At 37.7% G+C, this 25,151-nt stretch overlaps 1 protein-coding gene across 2 annotated transcripts in view; it reads left to right on the top strand.

The window, feature by feature from the left end:
- The window catches only part of MDM4 (MDM4 regulator of p53), a 42,399-nt gene that overhangs the window by 13,079 nt on the left and 4,169 nt on the right, over window positions 1–25,151 (top strand). The window contains exons 2-10 of one of the 2 annotated variants that reach the window (XM_066261607.1): window positions 3,270–3,373; window positions 6,227–6,301; window positions 10,385–10,518; window positions 11,747–11,802; window positions 17,129–17,196; window positions 17,899–17,998; window positions 20,208–20,368; window positions 22,258–22,407; window positions 24,512–24,592. In XM_066261607.1, the coding sequence (XP_066117704.1) occupies window positions 3,302–3,373; window positions 6,227–6,301; window positions 10,385–10,518; window positions 11,747–11,802; window positions 17,129–17,196; window positions 17,899–17,998; window positions 20,208–20,368; window positions 22,258–22,407; window positions 24,512–24,592 (897 nt within the window). In that variant the 5' untranslated portion in view covers window positions 3,270–3,301. Of the gene's footprint in view, window positions 1–3,269; window positions 3,374–6,226; window positions 6,302–10,384; window positions 10,519–11,746; window positions 11,803–17,128; window positions 17,197–17,898; window positions 17,999–20,207; window positions 20,369–22,257; window positions 22,408–24,511; window positions 24,593–25,151 lie in introns of those variants that run through there. The other variant, XM_066261608.1, reaches the window with a different exon arrangement.

Below are 25,151 nucleotides of genomic sequence, written 5' to 3'. Positions count from 1 at the left end.
TACCTTATCATTTATCTATACCATAAGAGGAAAACAGACCACAAAATATACCTTGTAAAGGTTCAAGTTAATCCCAAAGCTTTTTTCCCCACACCAGTAATTTTCCACAGAAACTGCAGATATAATCTCAACTTCTAGAGATGGTTGGGGTTTCTCTCCCTTCACTTGTGAGGATAGTGCACTACTTGGTGAACTGGCTTTTCTTGCTTATCCTCTCTGCTTAATAAACTGCCTTCCTCTTGAACCTCTTGTTTGGCTTACATCTTGAATTCTTTCCTGCCTGAAGCCAAGAACGCTCTTGGCTTGGGGCTCAAGTCTTCCCTAGGGACTTGCCCCTTTGTCATTAGAAGCAATACTTTTAAAAGAGTAGTAGGAGATGGATGTTTAGGATTAGTGTACAGATAATACAAGTAGGGAGAACAGTTTAGATTTTGAATACATTTTGAAGATACAGCTTCAGAATTTATTTATGGTTTGGGTGTGACTCATGAAAGAAAAATTAAGGATGGCTTTAAGGCCATTGACCTGAGCAGCTGAACAACGGAGTTCCTTTTACTGAAATAGGGAAGACTACAGGACTAGCAGGTGTGGGAGATCGGGATTGGTTTTGAAGGGGACAAAGTTTTGCCTACCTAAACCTGCCTTTGGGTATTAATTTTAAACTGGTTATTAAGAAACAAGACTCAGAAGGAAACTTTGACCCTCCCCTTTTTTCTACTTAAAGAGTTTCAGATAAAAAAACTTGCTCCAGGAAAGAAACCTTAATATAATCATGTTAACCTAATCTAAATTGAGTGTGGTTGGTCAATAGGAGGGTGTCAAGCTGGGGCCTGTTAACTAGACCCCCCTCAACAGAATCTCATTGTTTCTTGGTTGCTTAGCAAAAATTTACCTGCCTGTATATTCCACTCTTCCTCAGTTACTTGTAAATGACCCCTTCTGACTTTCCCCTCCTTTTCTCCTTTGTCAAAAATGTCATATATATCCAGTTTTGCCTGTCTTTGGAATTTAATGCTTATTTGAATTCCTTGTGCATATGTATTACTTTTCTCCTATTAATGTCTGTTAATTGGATTATTAGCCTAGCAAGAAGAACTTAGAAGATGGGAGGGAAGATATTTTTCTTTAATTTTATTTATTTATTCATTTTAGAGAAGAGAGAGAGAGAGAGAGAGAGAGAGAGAAGGGGGGAGGAGCAGGAAGCATCAACTCCCACATGTGCCTTGACCGGGCAAGCTCAGGGTTTTGAACTGGCGACCTCAGCGTTTCAGGTCATCACTTGATCCACTGCACCACCACAGGTCAGGCGGAAGATATTTTTCTAAGCCTCCAGTTTATTAGGTTTGAAATGCCAGTCAAGCCTGACCTGTGGTGGTGCAGTGGATAAAGCATCGACCTGGAAATGCTGAGGTCGCCGGTTCGAAACCCTGGGCTTGCCTGGTCAAGGCACATATGGGAGTTGATGCTTCTAGCTCCTCCCCACCTTCTCTCTCTGTCTCTCTCTCCTCTCTCTCTCCCTCTCTGTCTCTCTTTCTCCCTTTCTCTCTCCTCTCTAAAATGAATAAATAAAATTAAAAAAATAATAATTAAAAAAATAAAATGAACTTAAAAAAAAAAAAAAAGAAATGCCAGTCAAAGCTAGTGGTTTTAATATGTAGGGTATGCTCCTATCCAATTATACTCCCCTTTTTGTAGCGAGATAAGCTGATGGGGAGGGGGAATTTATACTTTGTAATTTCTTGCCAGAAGAGTGAGGAATCTTCTTAGTTTTAGCCAGACTCATGGTTTTTCTAGGCTTTTTATTTTCACCCTTCCCTCATGTGGCTTGTTCATAAATCTCACTGATTGTCACATTTTTACTAGAAAAAGGCCTGAAGTAAACTCCAGCAAGTTAATTTAAGAAATCTGTTTTTCTTTTTTTAAAATTTTGTTTATTGATTTTAGAGAAAGAGAGAAGAGGGGAGGAGTGGTAAACATCAACTCTTAGTAAGTAGTTGCTTCTCGTATCTACCTTGATCAGGCAAGCTCAGCATTGCAGGTTGATGCTTTATCCACTGTGCCACTATTGGTCAGGCTGTTTTACTTTAAAAAGTTTTTTTCAATTGATTTTTAGTGAGAGAGGAATGGGGGAGAGAGAGAAATGTTGATTTGTTGTTTCATTTATTTATGCATTCATTGGTTGATTCTTGTGTATGCCCTAACCAGTAATTGAACCCCCCACAACCATGGTATATCAGGACAACATCTAATCAACTAAGCTACCCTGTCAGGGCTATTTCCCCTTTCTACAGCTTTTCTTTAAAGAGAAAAGGTAGAAGGTAAAATTTAAATTAACTTACTCTTTATTTCAATTTATGCTATATCTTTCCTTAATGATAAATGGCCACCTTGGTTTAACCCAATTTGTAGGTATTGTTATTGACAAGAGAAAAGTTCTGATGGTCTAAATTAAATTATAGCTGCTGGAGAGTGAGAAAAAGACAGGAATAATTAATCCATTAATAGCTGTGGGCCAGTTAACAAAAGATTGCTTATATTCCTGAATGTATGTTGGAGCTTTGAATCAACTTCCAGGCTTCCAAATCCTACATGTGAATGAACTTGCTATACTGTTGCCTTAACCAATCTAAAATAGTAAATATTTTTTTATAGACTATGCTTTTATCAAAGAACTGCCCATACTTCACCTTATTTCCTCCCCTCTTGTAGAGAAAGAGCAGATGTGGTGAGCAAATCCTTACTGGGCACACCTGTTTTTGGGGACTGAGGGGAACAGGCTTTGCTAGATTTCTCCCTGTTTAACACATTTAGTTTATATTATACTACTAATGTTCCTTCCTTTAATAAAGCAGATTTTTCTATCTGAATTTTTTTTGGACAGGTAAGAGGGGGATGCCAAAAGTTCTTTCTGAGTCTTTTGTTTCTTAAACTCAAAAGGCATATTTCCCAAAAGGCCTATTTTGGGGGGTGGCAAAACCTTGGTCTCCTCAGTCCTGCCTTTGAAACTTTAAAATGTTTTAGATTCCAGAAACAAAGTTGGTAGATTGCATAGATTGTTTTTACTCTTGATTAAGCTCTTCAGTTTTTTGCAGGATCTGAACTAGAAAATGATCAGAAGGGTATCAAGAATATCAGCATGAGTATATTGCGTTTGATTTGTATAGGGTGTTCTGACATCTGTGTCTTTTTTACTTCTGGCTGTTTTTTTTGTAAGTACTAAAGAGAATTAACTACTTCAGAAGAGATTTTGTAATTTTTTATCTTTTTAGATTTATCAACGGACTAATTTCTTCACTGCCAAATGGCATCTCTTTCTACCTCTGCCCCGTGTTCAACATCTGACAGTGCTTGCAGGAACTCTGCAAGACGGCAGGTAAATAATTTTTAAGCATTCCTATTTTTCTTTTAAGTTTTAAAAAAAAATTGAATCTGGGGATGTAGCTGACCTCACTGACTAGGATTTTATACAGTGCAGAAGTATTATTTTAAAAATGTTATTTTAGGGAAGCTAATAAACAGTATTAATGCTCATAGATTTCAGTTGATCATCGATTAAATAAATTATGGAGTTTGACTGGTGGTGGTGCAATGGGTAAGCGTCGACCTAAAACGCTGAGATTCTTGGTTCGAAACCCCTAGGGTCACCTCTTGAGCGCGGGATCATTGATATGATCCTAAGGTTGCTGGCTTGAGCAAGGAGTGTCACTGGCTTGGCTTGAATCCCCTGGTCAAGGCATGAATGAGAAGCAATCAGTGAACAACTAAAGTGAACCAACTATGAGTTGATGCTTCTCACTCTTTTTTCCTCTCTCTCTCTCAATCATTAAATTAAAATAGTAAGATATTTACTATCTGGCTCATTACTGAAAAAGTTTACCAAGCCCTAAAAGTAAAAATATCAAATAAATGTATGGAAATTACTGATTACTCAATGGTATAGAGGGGTTCCTTGGGTTACAACAGAGTTCTGTTCCTGCTATAGTGACGTAACCCGAATTTTGGTGTAAGTTGAAATACACCCTAGCCTAAGTAACTTACCTATCCTAACACAGTTGTAAAATTATAATCTATAACATAAAAACACAACTATGCCACAGAAAAAGGAAAAGGACAAATACTGTATACACTGTACTGTAGTAACAGAAAAAATGAGTATAAAGAAAATTTCTTACCTTTATTTTTGTGGTTGGCTTGCACACTGGAAGGGGCATTGCAAGCTGGGAGAGAGTGACCTACTGGGAGGAGGAAGCTGGAGAGGCAGGAGAACCAGCAGAATGTGCTGGATATACTGGGTCAGGTGAATCAGGATTATCTAAGGAACATGCAGGAGGCGCTGGAGATGATTCTGTCCGTACTACAGGTGTTTCATCTCAAGAAGCAGCTGATGTGTCGAGGGTACAGGATCTGTTGCAAGCCTCTCTACCTTCTTAAAGAATTGTTCCAGGGTAGTCTGGAAGATTGATGACTTCTCTTCCAAAATCTGCCTATAGCATTGTAAGGCATCCATACAGCCGAAACACATCTCAATTTTTAAAAGTTTTTATGGGAGTGAGGGTAGTAAACTTGAAACATTGTATGTCGAGACTGTCATAACCCAAGGACCCATTGTATTTTGAAAAGTAGTTGTGCTTTAGGGCAGTGGTCCGCAACCCCTGGGCCGCGGACCGGTACCAGTCTGCAGAGAAAGAATAAATAACTTACATTATTTCCATTTTGTTTATATTTAAGTCTGAACGATGTTTTATTTTTTAAAAATGACCAGATTCCCTCTGTTACATCATCTAAGACTCACCCTTGACGCTCTTCTCGGTCATGTGATACATTTATCTGTCCCACCCTAAAGGCCGGTCCGTGAAAATATTTTCTGACATTAAACCGGTCCGTGGCCCTAAAAAGGTTGGGGACCACTGCTTTAGGATATAGGTGGGTAGTGGGGAATTTGAGACCAAACTATGTAAGTTTGTTTTCTGTTGCTAACTTTATTCTAGTTTGTTTTGTATGTAGCAAATGTATTCTTATAAAAGATTCAGCCTTTATAATGTGTTTATCTTTAAAGTATTTATAGAAACTTTTTTGACCCATCTTTTCCCCTAAGTTCCTTTTCCTTAAGATAACACTATTAATTAATTTGGTGTGTCTTGTTCCAGTTCTCTTCCTCTAACATCCAGTCATAATTTTGTTTTGTGTTTTCATAAGATTATATACTATGTAATATGTAGCATGATATGTTGAAAGTTGGAATTTAGATTTGATGGGAAAATGTGGCTTAATAAATGGTTTTGACATAATTGGCTATCTTTGGAAGGAAACAAATTAAGACATCAAATCTTGTGTAGAAACAAATTGCATAGGGATGGTGAACACAGAATACAGTGTACAGATCATGTGTTGTAGTATTGTGCACCGGAAGCCTGTATAATTTTGTTAACTAGCATCACCCCAATAAAGTTAATAGAAAGAAAATAATATCAAATTGAAGATAAAGACTTAAATGTAAAAAATGAAATGATTAAGTATATTAGAAGAAAAAATTTAAGAAATATTTGTGAAAATCTAGAATAGGGAAACCTTACAACAAAACTGGAGGCTGTTAAGAGGAAGAGAGAGACAAATTTGACTAGATAAAATTTAGAGAACAAAATTGTGTGGCTAAGACAAACTCAACAGAGTCAAGAGACAGCAAACAAAGTCATTGTTCTTTATATGGATATATGCCATCTAGTATCTGCCAGGGGTATACTTGTTGTTTTCATCTTTTGGCTATTGTGAGTAATGCTGCTATGAACACTGGTGTACAAATACTTTCTGAGTCCTTGCTTTCAGTTTTATGGGTGTATACCTATGAGTGGAATTGCTGAATAATAGGCAAATTCTATGTTTAACTTTTTGAGGAACCGCCAAATTTTTCCACCACAGCTGTACCATTTCACGATCCCACCAGCTGAGCATAGGCATTCCAATTACTCCACATCCTCACCAACACTTACTGTATTTTTTCCTCTTACTATAGCCACCCTAGTGGTGTGAATATGTTGTCTTTTGAATGTGTGATTTTTGAGGAAGTAGTCTGATCATCTGTAGTTATTTTATGCATTGAAAGATTGTACAATATTAGATAAATATCTACCAGTGTTAAAAAGTTGAAGGAGGTTCTCTTGTTCCCTGGGGTATCAGAACCCAATCTAATTGAAATATAAATATCATGTTTATTTTATATTTATATCAGGTACGACCAAAACTGCCACTTTTGAAGATTTTGCAGGCTGCAGGTGCACAAGGAGAAATCTTTACTGTTACTGAGGTAAACTATCAAAGAAAATTCTTTTTCAAGAACAGCTGATATCAGGCCTAAGAAAGGAAGTTCTGTTGAGAAAATGGAGAGGCAACTTTTGCTCTGTTTTAAAGACCATTGAGCCAAGTTGAATGTCATATTTTCTTTTAATTTCCTTTTGAAGTGTGTTGCCGGCTAAATATAAGAGTGACCATGAATTTATTGATTTATGAGTTAAAATGCAAAATGTATAGATACTGTCTATGATTTACAGGATATGCTGCCAGGCAGGTAATAAATGCTGTAGTTTTGCATTATAAATGTCTAGGATACTCTTTTGAGCACTTTGAGCTATTTTAAACACTATGTATTTATATAATGTCTTTAACTTCTAAAGCTTAAAAAAACCCAAAACTGGATTCTTTAAGTGGAAAAGACTTGTTATTAAAATGTTAATGTCTTCGAACTGTGCTTGCTTTTATTTTAGTAACCCTTCCTAAACAGAAGAAACAAAATTGTCAAGTTTTAAAAAATTTTTCTTAAAATAATTAACACCTATCTGCAGTGCTACCTGCACTCTTAAACCTTAAACCTGTCAAGGAAACAAATCTGGAGGCATTTCAGATTTTCTAGAATACTTATATTTCCTTACATTTTAAATTAAGTGCACCATTTTGGATTATATCTCTAAAATTCTGGTATGACTTTTTTCAAATTTATTAAAGTGTGGATTTCTGAGTTGCGTTGTTTTCAGTAACATAGCCAGAGTTTACGTTGATTAAAAAGAAATGAAGTCCATATCATTCAGGGAGAATGTTTTATTGTGGAAAAAGTTGGACAGAGTCAGTTTACATGATAAGCTCCATATTATGAGTGTTGACTTTATCTGGTGCATAAAGAAGAATTTCCTGCCATGTACCGGTTTGCAGAGAAAGAATAAATAACTTACATTATTTCCGTTTTATTTATATTTAAGTCTGAACAATGTTTTATTTTTAAAAAATGACCAGATTCCCTCTGTTACATTCGTCTGAGACTCACTCTTGACGCTGTCTCAGTCACGTAATACATTTTTTTTTTTCTGAAGCTGGAAACGGGGAGGCAGTCAGACAGACTCCTGCACGCCCACCAGGGGGCAATGCTCCGCCCATCTGGAGTGTCGCTCTATTGTGACCAGAGCCACTCTAGCGCCTGGGGCAGAGACCATGGGGCAGAGGCCATGGAGCCATCCCCAGCGCCCGGGCCATCTTTTGCTCCAATGGAGCCTTGGCTGTGGAAGGGGAAGAGAGAGACAGAGAGGAAGGAGAGGGGAGGGGTGGAGAAGCAGATGGGCGCCTCTCCTGTGTGCCCTGGCCGGGAATCGAACCCAGGACTTCCGCATGCCAGGCCGACGCTCTACCACTGAGCCAACCAGCCAGGGCCGTCACGTGATACATTTATCCGTCCTACCCTAAAGGCCTGTCAGTGAAGATATTTTCTTACATTAAACCAGTCCGTGGCCCAAAAAAGGTTGGGGACCACTGGGTTAGAGCATCACCCTACATCAGAGTTTGCCCGTTCAATCCCTAGTGAGGGCACGGACAGGAACAGATTGATGTTTCTGTCTCTCTCTTTCTCTCTCTACAATCAAAATTTTTATGAAAAACGTTTGTTTTAAAAAAAGAAGAACTTTCAGCCCTGGCTGGTTGTCTCAGTAATGGAGTGTCAGCCCAGTGTGTGGATGTCGTCCCAGGTTCAATTCCTGATCAGGGCACACAGGAGAAGTGCCCATCTGTTTCTCCATCCCTCCCCTCTTGCTTCTCTCTCTCTCTTCTCCTCCCCTCCTGCAGCTAAGGCTCAATTGGAACGAATGGGCCTGGGTGCTGAGGATGGCTCCATGGCTTCCACCTCAGGCGCTAAAAATGGCTCCAGTTGCAAAGGAGCAATGGCTCCAGGTGAGCAGAGCGTTGCCCCTTAGTGGGCTTGCCAGGTGGATCCTGGTTGGGGCACATGTGGGAGTCTGTCACTGCCTCCCCTCCTCTCACTAAATAAAAAAAAAAAGATTTAAAAAATATTTTTAAATACTGGTGCTCAGTATGTACATTAAGGCAGAATGGTATAATGAGAATAATAATAATAATAATATATATATATATATATTTAGAATAGTGTTTTAGAAAATTTTATTTTGTATGAATGGATTTTTTTTGAAAGTTGGGCAGATAGAAATATAACCCCCCTATATTTTGCCTCCTTTTTCTTCTAGTAGATGGTCTTGATATAACCCCATCATATTTTCCTCTAGATACTTGATTAGGTATGAGAACTTTGTTAGCACTGGGACATGTTATGCCCTGGCCTGATAACTCCCTTGGTTGGAGCATTGTTCTGATATGTAAAGGTTGCCGGATCAATCCCGGGTCAGGGCACATACAGAAACAGATCAATGTTTCTGTCTCTCCCTTCCTCTCTCCCTGATATCAATACATAAAAAAAAATTTTTTTAAAGAGGTTTTAAACAAACAAAAAATTATTGGGACATATTACCTGCGATAGAGGGGAGCTTAGGAGCATGATTGCTCCTAATATAATGGGATCCGTGTTGGAAAAATCTTCTGTGCAAATATCTAATAATTCCTTAGAAGTTGGGGCCTAAAGATTAAAGATAGCTGCTTTAGTCTGCTCATAATCTGAAATAACAAAATTATCTTTAAATTATATTTTTATTATTGATTTTAGTGAGAAAGGAAGGGGGAGAGAGAAACAGGAACATAGATCTCTTCCTGTACGTGCCCTAACTGGGGATTGAACTGGCAAGCTCTGCGCTTTGGGATAATACTCTAACCAACCGAGCTATCCAGTCAGGGCAAGATAACAAAATTCTTACTGTCATTAAGTGCACTTACGTATTAAACACTTTAAAAATCTGTTACCTGGAGGCCCTGGCTGGTAGCTCAGTGGATAGAGCATCAGCCCAACCTATGGACATCCTGGGTTTGATTTCTGGTCAGGGCACACATGAGAAGCCATCATCTGCTTCTCTCCCTCACCCTTCCTTCTACCCCTTCCTTTCCCCTTCTCTCCCTCTTCCTCTCCTGCAGCTAGTGGCTTGATTGGTACTAGCATCAGCCCAGGCACTGAGAATAGCTCAGTTGGTCCAAGCGTCAGCCTCAGGTGCTAAAAATAGCTCAGTTAGATTAGAGCCCCAGATGAGAGTTGGCCCCAGATGGGTTGCCGGGTGGACCTCAGTTGGGGTCAGGGTGCATGCGAGAGTCTGTCTCATTATCTCCCCTCCTCAAAAAGGAAGAGAAAAATCTGTTATCTGGAGAAAATATTAGGACAAAATTAGATTATCTTTCAGTTTTGAATCATGAACTTGTCTGTGTTCCCTTCCATTTTGTGAACCTATGAAAAAAGCCAGATGGACTAATTTTTGTTTAAAGATTTTATTTATTGATTTGTTAGAGGAGAGCAAGGGAGGAAAGGGGTGGAGGAGGAGTGGAAAGTCTGCTCATAGCAGTTGCTTCTCCTGTGTGCCTTGATGGCAAGCCCAGGGTTTTAAAATAGTGATCTCAGTGTTCCAGGTCAACGCTTTATTCACTGAGCCATCACAGGTCAGGCAGACTAAATTTTTGATTAACATCTTAAATTCTGTTTTATGCATTTACAGTCCTGATGGTTTATTTAACCATTTTACTTCCTTTGTCAAAAGTAATTAAGTGCACACACATCAAAAGACTATCGTAGCTATGTACCCTGGACTTGCAAAATATTTTTTATGACCCATGCAAATTTAAAGTTTATTCCTTCTAGTAATAGAAGAGACCCTTTATTTGGATTGGTGAGAAAATTTTAAAGGGAATACTAGGTAAGTTCACCACTTTTTCTCATTGTCAGAGAATTTCTATCTCATTTCTATTATAAAATGTAAGGGTCTGTTAATGTCCAGAATGATAATAAATGGATGAACCCAAGATGGTTGGGGTCAACTATCCTGTTGTTGGACCCTGGGCCCCTTATATGTTATTTCTTTCTCTAGCAAACCTAACAATATATCTCTTTATAATTAATTTGTATTGTATGTTTTTGACAGCAGTTGGACGAAACTCTTAAAGGTATTTTACCTTCATGCAGGTCATGCACCATCTAGGCCAGTATATAACAATGAAGCAGCTGTATGATCCACGGGAGCAGCACATGGTATATTGTGGTGGAGATCTTCTGGGAGAACTCCTAGGATGTCAGAGCTTCTCAGTGAAAAATCCAAGGTAAAAAAGAGTGAGGGTTTGTTTGTTTTGGTTCTTACATGAAACCACTTAATCTCCCTAAATTATTAATGGTAATTGATTCCATTCGTCAAATAGTTAAGGGCCTACATATTGTTGACTGGCCTGTGAGGCACTTACAACGTAGTAGTGAGCAATAGCCTCTGATTTTATGAAGCTTAATTAAAATGTAGTGAGACAAGTGCTCTTCCCTATCTTAATCAAATTATTACACTAACTTATGTTAAAATTATACTATGATAAGCATTACAGAAAAGAGGTACATGAAGTTGTAGTGGGTAAGGTTTGGGGTCTTAGGGATCAAGGAGAAAGCTTCTTTGAGAAACTGATATTTGAGCTGAGAGCCAAAGGATAAAGAGTCAATTAGAAGGGGCTGGTTGAAGGAGAATTTATGGCAGATTGAGCATCATGTGTAAAGGCCTGGATATTAGGGAGTTTGATGTGACTAGGTTAGAATTTTGTGAAACAGTTGTGGAGAGAGGAAGAATGAAATGATGAGAGAAATGTAGTAGGATTGCTGGGCAGTTGGAGCAATTTCACCTCTTCCCCCTTCCCCTTTTCCCTCTTTCCCTCTTTCCCCCTCTCCCCTCCCTCTATCTATATCTACTCCCCCCTGCAGTTTTGTGATGACTTTTTCTTCTGAGTCATTTTGTCTTTTTTTTGGTAAGACTCCCTTCTACCTCCATGCCCTAATTAAAATGTAGAATTTAACTCCTAGATGGAAGGAATAGTTTGCAAAGGAAATCTCCTCACTTGAGTTACTCTTAACTAATTAAATAAAATGTAAATTAATTACTTTTTAATGGGGACAAGCTAATACAAGGGCTTGGGCATTAACATTTTGATAATTTTATTAATTAAAAAATCTATTCTAGGGGGGAAATTTTGTCTTTACATATTTTATAAAGTTGGGAGATAGAGTATCAGAAATACACTTAAGATTTTAATGAGCCTGACCTGTTGTGGTGCAGTGGATAAAGCGTCGACCTGAAAATGCTGAGGTCGCCGGTTCGAAACCCTGGACTTGCCTGGTCAAGGCACATATGGGAGTTGATGCTTCCTGCTCCTCCCCCCTTCTCTCTCTCTCTCTCTCTCTCTCTCTCTTCTTTCTCTCTCCCTCTCTTTCTCCTTTCTAAAAAAATGAATAAAAAAAAAAGATTTTAATGAAAAACCATGGGGTTATTAATTTTTTGTTTTATCTCCTTGACAGTCCTCTCTATGCTATGCTAAGAAGGAATCTTGTCGCTTTAACCACTGCTACTACAGGTATGTCTCATTATATTTTTTCAGTCTATATCACAGCTTTGATTTCAAGGGGGCAAATGATGGGAAGGGAAAACAAAAAGGATCAAAGTAGAGATGGAATGCTGTCTTGGCATTACTGGGAGGTATACCATCACACAGTGCGATTACTATGTTTAACTTTTTGTTCTGAGACTTTCCCAGTATACTAAAGGTAGGTTGGTATAATTAATGTGTGCGCCTCTTAGTCTTAGATTTAGTAATTGTTAACATTTGACCATAATTTGCTTCATATAGACATACTTTTTTTGTTGTTGTTAGGTGAGAGGAGGGAAGATAGTGAGGCAGACCCCCACATGTGCCCTGACCGGGATCTACCCGGCAACCCAGTCTGAGGCCAGTGCTTGAGTACTGAATTATTTTTAATGCCTGAGGTTAATGCACCTTCAACAGAGCTTCCTCAGCAAGCCACTGGCTGTTGGAGGGGAAGAGGGAGAGATGGGAGAGAGAAACAGATGATCGCTTCTCCTGTGTGCCCTGGCCAGGAATCAAACTTGGGACATCCATATGCCAGGCCAACACTCTATCCACTGAGCTACCAACCAGGGCCCAAGTAGACATACTTTTTTTTTCTTTTTTGTGTGTGACAGAGACAGAAAGAGGGACAGATAGGCACAGACAGGCAGGAAGGGAGAGAGATGAGAAGCATAATTCCTCATTGTAACTCCTTAATTGTTCATTGATTGCTTTCTCATATGTGCCTTGACGGGGGGGTCTACAGCAGAACGAGTGACCCCTCGCTCAAGCCAGTGACCTTGGGCTTCAAGCCAGCGACCTTTGGGCTCAAGCCAGTGACCATGGGGTCACATCTATGATCTCGTGCCTAAGCCAGTGATCCTGCGCTCATTCTGGCTACCTTGGGGTTTCGAACCTGGGTCCTCTGTGTCCCAGATGCTCTATCCACTGCACCACCTCACGGTCAGGCCCATGTAGACATACTTCTAAAATATCTAACAGATGAGGACTTTTTTCCTTCTAACATAACTACAATGCCATTATTATACCCAACAAAATAATAATAAATTAGATAACTTCATAATACTATCCAGTAGTCAGTTTGTGTATAGTTAACCCCCAGTTGTCTCAGAAGTATATTTTACACTTGGCTCATTCAAAATCCCCATTTGATGAAAAAACCCACACACTCCATTTGGTTGCTAATGTTCTTTTTATTTTTATGTCATTTATTTGATGAAGAAATGTCTCATTTGTCCTATAGCATTTCTTGCATTCTAGAGTTTGCAGATTGTATCCTTGTGATGTTAACATGTGTCTCCATTGTATTTTTGGTAAACTAGTACTTGAATAGATTCAAGTTTAAATATTATGCTGAGAAGGTTTCACAGGCGGTGCTTTGTACATCTGTTGCATTACATCGGTTATGTAAGGTCTTTGTGTCCCTCTTTCAGTGATGAGATTCTGTGTGGCTCACATCATGTCTCCCTGATCTATCATAAAGGTCCTCTAAGAACTTTTAACCTAATAGTTTTAGCTTTCTGTTATTTGAAGGCCAATTGGTGTAACCCTTCCCTGATTCCATACCTTTTAAATAACTGCCCTTTGAGTTTAATTTATTAGGTATGTGCAGGAAACTGGCTGCTTTGGGTCTGAGGTGTGCTGTGTTAGAGATAAGTGAGTTAAACTGGAGATAACTGAAATGTAGCCTTGTCTCACTCATTTCCTCATACTGAAACTTTTTTCTTCAAAATAACACTTAATTTTTTTATGTATGCATTTTAGAGAGAGAGGAAGGTGGGGAGAGAGAGAAATGATTTGTTGTTCCACTTGTTTATGCATTCATTGTTTGATTTTTGTATGTGTCCTGACCAGGGATCAAACCTGTAACCTTGGTGTATGGGGACAATGCTCTAACCAGCTGAGCCAACCGGCCAGGCCCAAGATAGCACTTTATTTATTTATTTTTAAAATTTGTATTTATTAATTTGAGAGAGAAGCATCGATTTGTTGTTCCATTTATTCATGCATTTATTGGTTGATTCTTGTATGTGCCCTGACCAGGGTCAAACCCGCAACCTTAGCATAGCAAGATGATGCTCCAACCAACAGAACTACCCAGCCAGAGATAAGATAGCATTTTAGATTGACTGTCTTTCAATAGTTTACTGTAACAGATAGCTTGAAAAATATTTATTTATAATTAAAATTTACACTTTAAAGTGAGAGCTGCTCTAATTGAAATGTGATTTTGAACTTACATTGAATTTTGAAGCCTTTTGGTTTCATTGAGCCATTGCCACTTCACCCGTATGTAAATTTCTGTTTGAGAGAGAAGGCCTTGCAAATGATATGGCACTTTATTGAAATTCAGTCACTTGAGAAACAGTATGGCTTTTCTGGGGTCCTCACTACAGGCTTGAAATACACAGAGGATTTTATATTTACTGCTATACCTTTCAGTAAAATTTGTTTTCTGATTGATGTGTTCTCTGAATAGCTAAAATAGGAATAATTCTCAATTTTTGTCTCTCATTTTCCTTCTTGCATTTCCTTGCAAAATTTAATGGGCTATATATTAAAACGAACATTTCTATAACAGACATTTCAATTGATCCTCACAACAGCCCCGTGAGGAAGGTCTAGAGATGAGGAAACTAAAATTTTTTTATAGAATGAGTGATTTGTCCAAGATCAGATGCCACCAATTAAGTGGTACTGGAGATATTTCTGATTGGCTAGCTCTTGTTTGTATGGTTTTATTTATTTTTTCATTATGCCTCACATTGCTGTTTCCTTAACTCTTGCTTATAGTAGAATTTGCTCCAAAGAGACAGAGAGAGGGACAGGTAGGGACAGACAGACAGGAAGGGAGAGAGATAGATGAGAAGCTTCAATTCTTTGTTGTGTCACCTTGGTTGGTCATTGATTGCTTTCTTATATATTACTTGACTGGGGGGCTCAAGCCAAGCCAGTGACCTCTTGCTCAAGCCAGCAACCTTGGGCTTCAAGCCAGTGACCATGGGGTCATGTCTATGATCCCACGTTCAAGCTGGTGAGCCCATGCTCAAGCTGGATAAGCCCTCGCTCAAGCCAGAGACCTCAGGTTTCAAATCTGGGTCCTCTGCGTCCTAGTCCAATGCTCTATCCACTGTACCACCGCCTAGTCAGGCTCTAGTTAATTTTTATACACATTTTTTTCTCTGAATATTAAATCTATTTTAAATTTTTTATTTACTGATTTCAGAGAGAGGAAGGGAGAGGAAGAGAGAAAAACCAATTTGTTGCTCCACTTATTTATGCATTCTTTGGTTGATTCTTGTTGAACCCACAACCTTGGCTCCTACCAGCCAAGCTACCCAGCAAGGGCCTGAACATTAAATCTTTAAAACATTTTATTTTTCAGCTTCTCATTTTGAAATTATTTCACTTAGGAAAAAAGTTGCAGGATTATTAAAGAGTTCCTTATACTCATTACCAGATTACCCTAATGGTAATTATCTTACATAACCATACACAAGTAACTTTGTCTGCTTTAGCACTTGGACTAGTACTTGTATTTGATCTTTGTAAAATGTGTTGCTTGTGCTGAATTTTATTTGAAAGAACAAATGAGACAAGTGCTTTCCATATCACCTATTTTATATCTTTGCAAATGAGCTAAATAAACCCATGACTGAAGAAAATATATAAAGTGAACATGGTTCTTTATAAACCATTCTCCAGATTTCCACATGTGTCCTAATAAAATGAAATATATATGACAAACTTATTTTAAAATTCCTTTGTACATTGTCATTTTCTCAGATAACTTCTTTTTTTGTTTATAATTGTGACCGAAAATATAAATGACAGTAATCAGTTTTTCCTTTTGGAATCAATTTTCATATTAAAATTTGAAAGCTTGCTATGGGAAAACATTTTTTGGTTGTTTTTCATTTTTCTCCAGATTATATTTTGGTAATATATTTTGAATATAGCAGTAAAGAAATGCTTCATCTGCATTGTATGTTAATTGACCTTTGTAGGCTACTGTGGTCCAAAAATGCTATTAAACTTTTCAATATTTCCATTTATCTATAACAATACTCTAGAAATAATGCTCTTTATAAATTACAATTTTTAAAATGTTTGCTTTGTATAAAGCAGCTGAATGTGATGCCAGTTGTAGGTTCTGTTATTCTTTGCCAGTCTCTTTAGATGAGGATATTCCTGTAAGATCTCTGGACCTGATAGTAGCTGATGATCCCAATCCATGATTGGCTTACATATAAGCGTCTCCGTTATTTATAGCCTCATATAATGAGTGGTCCACATTGAATTCTCTGAAGCTAAGTTTTCACCTTCTGTTCTGCTTGAAAACTTTCAAGTCCTTGAAATACATTTCTTAAAAAAAGAAAAAAAGAAATACATTTCTTTAGACTAAGAATTTCTCTCAGGTTATTGTTTCCTTTCCTTTTTTTGAGAGTGGGGGGGGGCTGGCTTGAGTAAAACATTCTCTACTTCCACTTTCTTCTTAGGAAATATTTATATTAACTGGGAAAAATAAGATTTGTTGATTAAAAAGAATCTAATCTATATTCAGGTGATGGGAATTTAAAACTGAAAATCATAACATTTAGAATGTTCGTTTACATGAAGATACACTATTGTGTCATGAAGCAAGTGAGAAATTCAGTGTTTCAGATTTTATAGCCCTTTATAACTTTTTAACAGTTGAAAATAAAAATAAAAAGCCAAACCTTATTTTGTTGTTTATAAGTTAGGCAAATTTGGTAATAAAAAATACCCATAGGGCACTGAGGATGGCTCCATGTCCTCTGCCCCAGGCGCTAGAATGGCTCTGGTTGCAACAGAGCAACGCCCCAGATGGGCAGAGCATCGCCCCCTGGTGGGCGTGCCGGGTGGATCCCGGTCGGGCGCATGCGGGAGTCTGTCTGACTGCCTCCACGTTTCCAACTTCAGAAAAAAATACAAAAAAAAAATATATAAAAAAAAATACCCATAGGAAGAGATGATAAAAATATGCCCCATTATTTCCTTTTGGAATCACTTTTCATATTAAAATTTGAAAGCTTGCTATGGAAGAATATTTTTCAGTGGTTTTTCATTTTCCTCCAGATATATTCTGAATATAGCCTGTTTTGGTTTTTATGGTTTTTACCAGTTTTAATTTTTTCATTCCTTTTGCATGAGAGCCTTGTTCACCCAACATGGAGAAGTGTACTTCTCGAGGGATCAAACCTGGCTCCTGGGTTGTTTGCTGAGGTCCTTTTGTGTGGAAAGAATGGTTATTACCAGGGAAGGTTTTTCTTTTGTTTTACTTGCTGTCCAGATGCTGCTCAGACACTCGCTATCGCACAGGATCAAAATCTGGATATTCCAAGTCAAGACCAACTGAAGGTAAAATCACCACATGGTGACTTCTTTTGTTGTACAGAGTGGCCCCTTCTCTGTACCTATGGCTCTTGGCCTCCCAAGACCTTTAGAATTTAATAAGAAAGGTTCTTGGGAGTTCACAGACCAGGGACAGAGTGAAAATTCTCTGTTCTGTTCAAACAGAGTTCCAGGCTCTGAATCTTTCCTTGGGATGTAGCACTTCTGATCTTCAGTTCTTCCAGTTGAATTTTCTTTTGTGTGTGTATATGATGGTATATGTTCATAGGTGTTCTAGGAAACTGCTTTATTAGATTTTAACAGGCTTGTTGTAATTAAAGTCATGTCAGGCCATTTCTTAAAGCTTCCCCAAACATGGGAAAACCCTATGGTCATCTTGGTATATGGTGAGGATTTCACATGTTTTCTGAATTATGCCTAATTTTGTAGTAGGTTAAAGGATTTATATTAATAGCCTACTTTTAACAGTAGATTTTGGTCTTTTGTGCAGAGATTTTTTTTTACCCCTAGGTTTGGGATATTCCTAGCTCTGCTCACAGTGGGTTGAGTTGTTGCCTTTATTTGAGGACTGTTGTGAGCTCGAGTTCTCTTTCTTGTGTGTAACCTATTGTGTTGCGCACGCTAACTGGTGAGCTAGAATGGAACTGCTACATCCCCTGGTCTCAGTCATTTCTGTTGCACTGATAGCTGGCTTTCCCTTCTTTTCAGCAAATTTCAGAGGAAAGTCCCAGTTCCAGGAAAAGTACTGGAGAAGGCAATATTCCCACAGTGCCTACCTCACAGTACAAATGCACAAATTCTAGAGAAGGTAAGTTTTGGATAAAGGCTATGTAGACTTTTTGTTGATGACTTCTAGAAATGGCATCTATCCAAATTAAGCATTAGCTATAATTAATACTATTATATAGAGAACACAAAAAATAATAATGCTGTCTCTTTGCATGTGAAGTAGCAGGGGCATATGTCATACTTATTTGTCATTCTTTTCTGAAAATTTTTCATCCTTGTCATTGTTGTTAACTTTGAAGAAGGTGGTAGAGCTCTTTTAGCAACCCATGATTACTGGGATGGAGGAAGACCCTTCCTTTAGCTAATAAGCTAATAGGAGATGGCTATACATTGATCACTTTGCCAGTGGTAACTTAGTTGTTTTGGTCTTTTAAATCTTGGCACCCCCTATACATTGTTGATTAGGTTACAATTTTTATTTTGATTCCTTTGCTTGATGCAAATTTTCATAGGTTTTTGAGGTTTGCAAAAATAGTAAACTATACTTAGTATCTCAGAGCCAAGACTGAGATATAAGAAGCCTAGTGGTTCCTTTGCCCTCAGGTGGTAATTAATCAGATCTTTGTCATTCATACTACATATGGAATGGTTAGGTTAAATGAGTTAATTGATATTTTGGAAGTCCCATTTCATAAAACATCTAAAATTTTTTTCTGCAAAAATGTATAAAATAAAAAATCCCTCAAAGATTGTTTTATGGAATAATGTTTTTTTGTCAAGGTTCATATTTGGAGCAGTGGCAGGAAAGTTGTGCTGTTGAAATGGTTTTAAATGTTTAAAATTGAATCAGTTTATCATGCTGGATTGTTTTCCTCAAATTGTGTTTGAGTGTAAACTGAATATTGGGCTAGCTACCTATTTACCTTGGAGCTTATTCCAGTCTTATGGCATTAAATGTATAGTTTTGTTTTTTTAAATTCAAGTTTTTGCTTGTTTTCTACTTTTAGAAGGCTATTTAACATACATAACAGCCAGTGTAAGAGAGTGTATGTAATATATGATGTAAATTTTGAGAATAAATAGCTTAATATTTTCAGGAATATGTATAGATAGAGAGGATAGAAGTTTTATATGTAGGAAGACTGGCTTATTTCCATTACCTGGATGAGAAATTACAGAGCTTGACTAGGTGAAGATAACTTTAATTACAGAGTTTGACTAGGTGAAGATAACCAATTTTAAAAGATTGGTTTCTGATAACTTTAGCAACGAGTAAGTAAAAAAAAAGGTAGTTGAAATTTCCGAGTATGGATATAGGCAGGGTCAACATTAATTTGTAAGTTGGTAGGATAAACTTTTATTCTAGCAGGGACTTACTATTGCAGAAATTTTTAAGCCATGTATGCCTCAGCGCATTTAAACACCCGTGGTTGCCATTGGTATGCTTAGTACATTGGGAGAAGAGGTAGAAGAGAGGGAGAAAGTAAGAAAAGAGTAAAAGCACAACAGAAAAGATTGCATGATGGGAAAGCGAGGAGTGGATTTCATGTGGTAGCAACACGTATGTTAGTAACTACCTTGAATGTCATTGCAGAACATAGAATCTTACTTAATATGTGGGGCCTCAGTGCGTTTTGGATCTGCAATATTTTAATTAATTATTAATTTAGAATTTGCTGTATTTTTAGCTTTTAGATATCTTAACTGTGAAAGAACCCACTGATCCAGAAAAGACATAGGTATTTATTTAGTCAACGTAGAGTTTAGCATTTTATAGTGGTTATTACCATATAAATTATTGAGAAATGTCTCAAAATGCATGGTACCAATGAGACTGCCTTGACAACCATTTATTTGCCTGTGTCGCGTTCCGTACCACCTCCTGTCGGGTTTGGCCACTGTGTCATCACCACGTGCAGTCCAGTGGATCAGATTCCATGTACTAGAGAACAAGACATTCCTTAGTTGTTACAGTGGTAAGAATGTTTAAAATGCTAGTAAAGGATCATTTAGAAACCCCTTTGGAATAATGTCATTGTTTGGATGCTTTTAGAATTTAAATTTCTTGATAAATGATTATCTATTTCTAGTATCCTTACTTGCTAATGAAGTCTAATCGGGAGGGAGGAGATTTAGGCTCTGCAACTGCAACAGGTATTTGGTTTCTGATTCTTACTGGGAGTAGGCATTACTTTTTACATACAAAGAGATTGTGTAAGTATTATAAAGAGTCTTGATTCTTAAGGGCTGTATACATAGTTATCATTCTTTTCATTTGACTTCTGCAGATGAAGACTTGATAGAAAATTTAACCCAAGCTGAGACTTCTAGGCTTGACCTCGAGCTTGAGGAGTGGGATGTAGCTGGCCTGCCTTGGTGGTTTTTAGGAAATTTGAGAAACAGTTATACACCAAGAAGTAATGACTCAACTGATAAACAGACAAATCAGGTAAATTTTATGTTTGAAAAGGAATTTTATTTTTAAAAGAGTAACATTCTTGGTTGCTCTTGACCATACAATGCATTCTCTTAAGAATTTTCATACAGTGCTGTGACTTTTAAGTGCTGTCTGTATGTAGACAACACGCAAATTTATATCTTTAGCCTGACCTCTCCCCTAAATACCCAACTTCCATACCCAGTTGCCTATAAACACTTTACTTAGATGCTCTGACATTTAATATGTTTAAAAACAGAACTTTTTTTTTTTTACACCCCAAACACTTCTATCCAGTCTGTCCTTTTTCGTTTCTATCCTCTACCCAGTTATTCCAGATCAGGGGTCGGGAACCTTTTTGGCTGAGAGAGCCATGAACGCTACATATTTTAAAATGTAATTCTGTGAGAGCCATACAATGACCTGTGTACGTTACGCATTATCCAATAAAAATTTGGGTTTGTCCCAGAGGACAGCTGTGATTGGCTCCAGCCACCCACAGCCATGAACACGAGTGGTAGGAAATGAATGGATTGTAATACATGAGAATGTTTTATATTTTTAACGTTATTTTTTTTTTTATTAAAGATTTGTCTGCAAGCCAGATGCAGCCATCAAAAGAGCCACATCTGGCTTGCAAGCCATAGGTTCCTGACCCCTGTTCCAGATGAATGTCAAGGGACATGATTGATTTTTTTCCTCTGTCATATGTCACATTCAGGTTATTCAAAACATCCAGAATCTATCTAACCACTTTTTATTACTTCCACAGTCATACCCTAATATAAGGCATTATCATTCTACTTCTTTATCTTATTTTATATTCTGCATTGCACTTCTCACTTTGTAAAATGATTATTTTTTTATAATTACATATGCATTGATTATTTATCCCCACTAAAATGTAAGTCCAGGGCTTTTGTATTACTTTTTAAATTTTTTTTTTTTTTACAGGGACAGAGAGAGAGTCAGATAGAGGGATAGATATAGACAGACAGGAACGGAGAGAGATGAGAAGCATCAATCATCAGTTTTTCGTTGCAACATCATAGTTGTTCATTGATTGCTTTCTCATATGTGCCATGACCGCGGGCCTTCAGCAGACTGAGTAACCCCCCCGCTCGAGCCAGTGACCTTGGGTCCATGCTAGTGAGCTTTTTGCTCAAGCCAGATGAGCCTGCGCTCAAGCTGGCAACCCCGGGGTCTCGAACCTGGGTCCTCCCGCATCCCAGTCAGATGCTCTATCCACTGCGCCACTGCCTGGTCGAGCCAGGGCTTTTGTAGTATTAACCACTCTATTCTGTCGCCTAATACCTAAAACAGTATTTGACATAAAATAGTCATTCAATGAGTATTTGTTTGATAAATGACTTATAATGGCAAAATAGTAAGTTGTCTCTTAAGAATATTGTAGAAAAGCATGTCATAAATTGTCCATAGTTGAATGCAGAAAGTTATTTAAGAATTCAGAAAGCAGAGGTTTGAGTTACCGTCAGTATTTCTCATATTTCTTCAACAAACACTGACCATTAAAGAAGGAATATCTCTCAATTAATAGAATGTTTTCTAGGTTCTCAGAATGCCACTTACAGAAACAAATTATAGGGAAGGGATTCTATTTACTTAAGCAACTATGAGTCTTTAGCTTTTAAGCTCTTCAGTATTGTTTCTCAGGTGTTATACTTGATTTACTGTTAAAATAGAAAATTCTTCACCAGGTACCTGTACATCAGTTAGCTTTTACATAGTAGGTGCCAAGTATTTATTGAATGGATGGATGTCCACTGGAGAAAGGCTCAGTGTTTGGAAATATGTGAGGACATTGAGTTTTGAGTTCATTTATGTTGGTTCAACATCTAAGCCTCTGATTACAAAAAACTCATGTTTGTTTTTTCTGTTAGGATATAGGTACTGCCATTGTTTCAGATACAACAGATGACGTGTGGTTTTTGAATGAGTCAGTATCAGAGCAGTTTGGTGTTGAAAGAAAAGTTGAAGCTGCTGACGCTGAACAAACAAGTGAAGAAGTAGGGAAAGTGAGAGACAAAATGGTATGTTGTGGAAATATTTCACATTGGTTTTATTTATGTGTGCGTGATGTAATCTATTCAGATCGGGTGACATGACCTATACCAATGGTTTTCAACCACCAGTCTACTAGAAATTTCGTGCCAGTCTGCAGAAGAGTTAACCACTCTGATGTTGGATGAAGATTATAGACCCAGTGATCTTAATTGAATCGCTTATGCTCAGGGTGATTTCTCCCTTAGCAGTCCCTGAAATAATTGTTCTATTTTCACTGGTCCCCAAGTATAAAAAGGTTGAAAACTACTGACCTATACTATACTGCTTTGTACAACAAATGGCTCACATACCCTTCGCCCCTTTCCTTCCTTAATATTTTCCTGTGTCTAATTTTAAGATTTACACTAAGTTAACCAAGGCTGCCTTAAAAATAGGCTAGGACTCCATGGGTCAAGTTTCTTCTTTGTCAGAGGCAGTAATCTACCCTTTTCCTGCTTGCCTAGTTTCTCATTGAAGAGTTTTTTTTTCTTCTGGAGATCTTGTTTTGTTAACAAGCCAAAGTTCTAAATGGCCACAACAGGTTTTGGGTGGAGGAATTCGGCTTTCATAACCATTTTATACTCAACTGGAAACAGACAGATGAGTTATTCTTACATATTACAGATTTTAAGTAGGAGGAAAGAGGGAGTTAGAATTATGAGTACACATGATGTGAATACACAGAGGTGAAGGTCATGCAAGTGTGTCCTCAGGTTTCAAAATGGGCAGCAGATCCCAGTGCCTGTTGTGAGCAAGAATCTCAATAAATGTCCACTGAATAAATATAGCAAAAAAAAAAAAAGACCTAAATGGGTTTATTCTTTTAATTTAAGGGATTTTCATTGTGATTTGGGTTCCTGAAGGAAGGGATATAATCCTGTATGTTCATGGTAGGCAGATAGATGCTTGAATTCTCTTTGACTAGTTTTGTGGGTAGCATTAGAAAGGAGTGTAGGCGGAATGAAGACAAAGATGACATTTGGAAACCTCTGTAGAGAGATGGGACTTAAAATATTTGAACTTTTATGAGAAAGTTGCTGTATAGAAGGTCATAATTATATTATAATTGGTTTTGTTCCAGTTTGTGGAACAAAATATATATGATTCGTTTTTTGTGTCATAAAACTAGGGTTTTAACTTAGAATTTTAAATACTAAAATTTAAAATTCAGAAAATACTTCCCACATATCTTTTTGTTTCCTGGCCCATGGGCATGTTTTTATAGGGACAGCCAGAGTATCACATAACTAGTTGTACTTTTGAATATAAAGAATAAAAATTTTTAATTTTTACTCCTTTAGAGAAGTGGGGGGGGGAGGGGAGATGGGGCAGGGGAGGAGCAGGAAGCATCAACTCCCACATGTGCCTTGACCAGGCAAGCCCAGGGTTTCAAACTGATGACCTCAGCATTCCAGGTCAATGCTTTATCTATTGCACCACCATAGGTCAGGCATTCTTCACATCTAAGTTTCTTATTTTATACAGTGCTTTTAGAGTATCTATCTAGATTCCCAAGATAAATTTTCACATTTAATAATTTGTAGCTTTTCTACTCTAATACTGTTGTGGGTTTTTTTTTTCTTTTTACTTTTCTTTTTAATAAGAGAGAGAGAGACAAGAAGGGATAAGAGATGAGAAGCATCAACTTATAGTTTCATCACTTTAGTTTATTGAATGTTCTTCACATGTGCCTTGACCAGGGGCTCAAAGCCAAGCCAGTGACCCCTTGCTCAAGTCAGCGATCATAGGATCATGTTAATTATCTCACGTTTAAGCTGGTGACTCTGTGTTCAAGCTGGCAACCTTAGGGTTTTGAACCTGGGACTTCAGCATCTGAGGTGGGCGCTCTATCCACCACACCACAACCAGTCAGGCTTAAGTCATAAATTTGAGTACCTTCTCCCTTCTGAATGCAGAAGATATTTGGTAACTCTCTGGGTGCCAGTTGTGTACAGAATCATGCTTTTTATCTCATTTAAGCTATCTCCTTTGAAAGTGGTAATGATGGAGGCCGAATGAGCTCTTTCGGCTCTTAGGTAGTACCTCGTGAAATAGGTAAACCTTACTAATGAGATGTCTTTGCCGTCACAGGTTATTGAAGCAGGAAAAAATGATGACCTTGAGGATTCCAAGTCCATATGTGATGATACTGATACAGAGGTTGCCTCTGAGGTATGAATCTGTAGTAAAAGAGCTGTTTTGCACCTGTCAGGTCTTCACATGGCAATGTTCCAACAGTTCATTGTGAAAAATGCCATTTCCCATTTTCATCCACCTTTTCTGGGTATTAAGAGATGTTGATTTTTTCACATTTTGTTAGAGGTTTTTAGGAAATTCGAGACAAGATGAGTTGATCCAATCTTCCTTCCTTGAAAAGGGATGACTTATATTGCCTCTCTGTGTGCCTTTCACCCTGCCGTAAAAACTCTTTGAACATGATGCAGTGGGTAGATATTCATAGTAGTTCTGCACTACTCTCCCCACTAATACCTATAATTCCAAAGATAGACTTAGAAGCTATCTAAAATTATCAAGTATAAAACTTATATTTTCATTGCTTTCTTAAAAAGAAATGAAAAATAGCTAAATTTCCACATTGATTTCTATTAATTGAGGGGTAATAAAGATTTAGTATAAAGTTTTTAGGTAATAGGTATGGATTTGTCACCAATTGACAGCTCAGGTTTAGACTTGAATGTGTTCCTTGCTTTTCTATTTCCATGCTAGTTCC

The sequence above is a fragment of the Saccopteryx bilineata genome, chromosome 2 (genome assembly GCF_036850765.1).
Source record: "Saccopteryx bilineata isolate mSacBil1 chromosome 2, mSacBil1_pri_phased_curated, whole genome shotgun sequence".
NCBI lineage: Eukaryota > Metazoa > Chordata > Mammalia > Chiroptera > Emballonuridae > Saccopteryx > Saccopteryx bilineata.
Note: the sequence above shows the minus strand (reverse complement) of the source record. Positions and strands in the feature narration are given on the sequence as shown.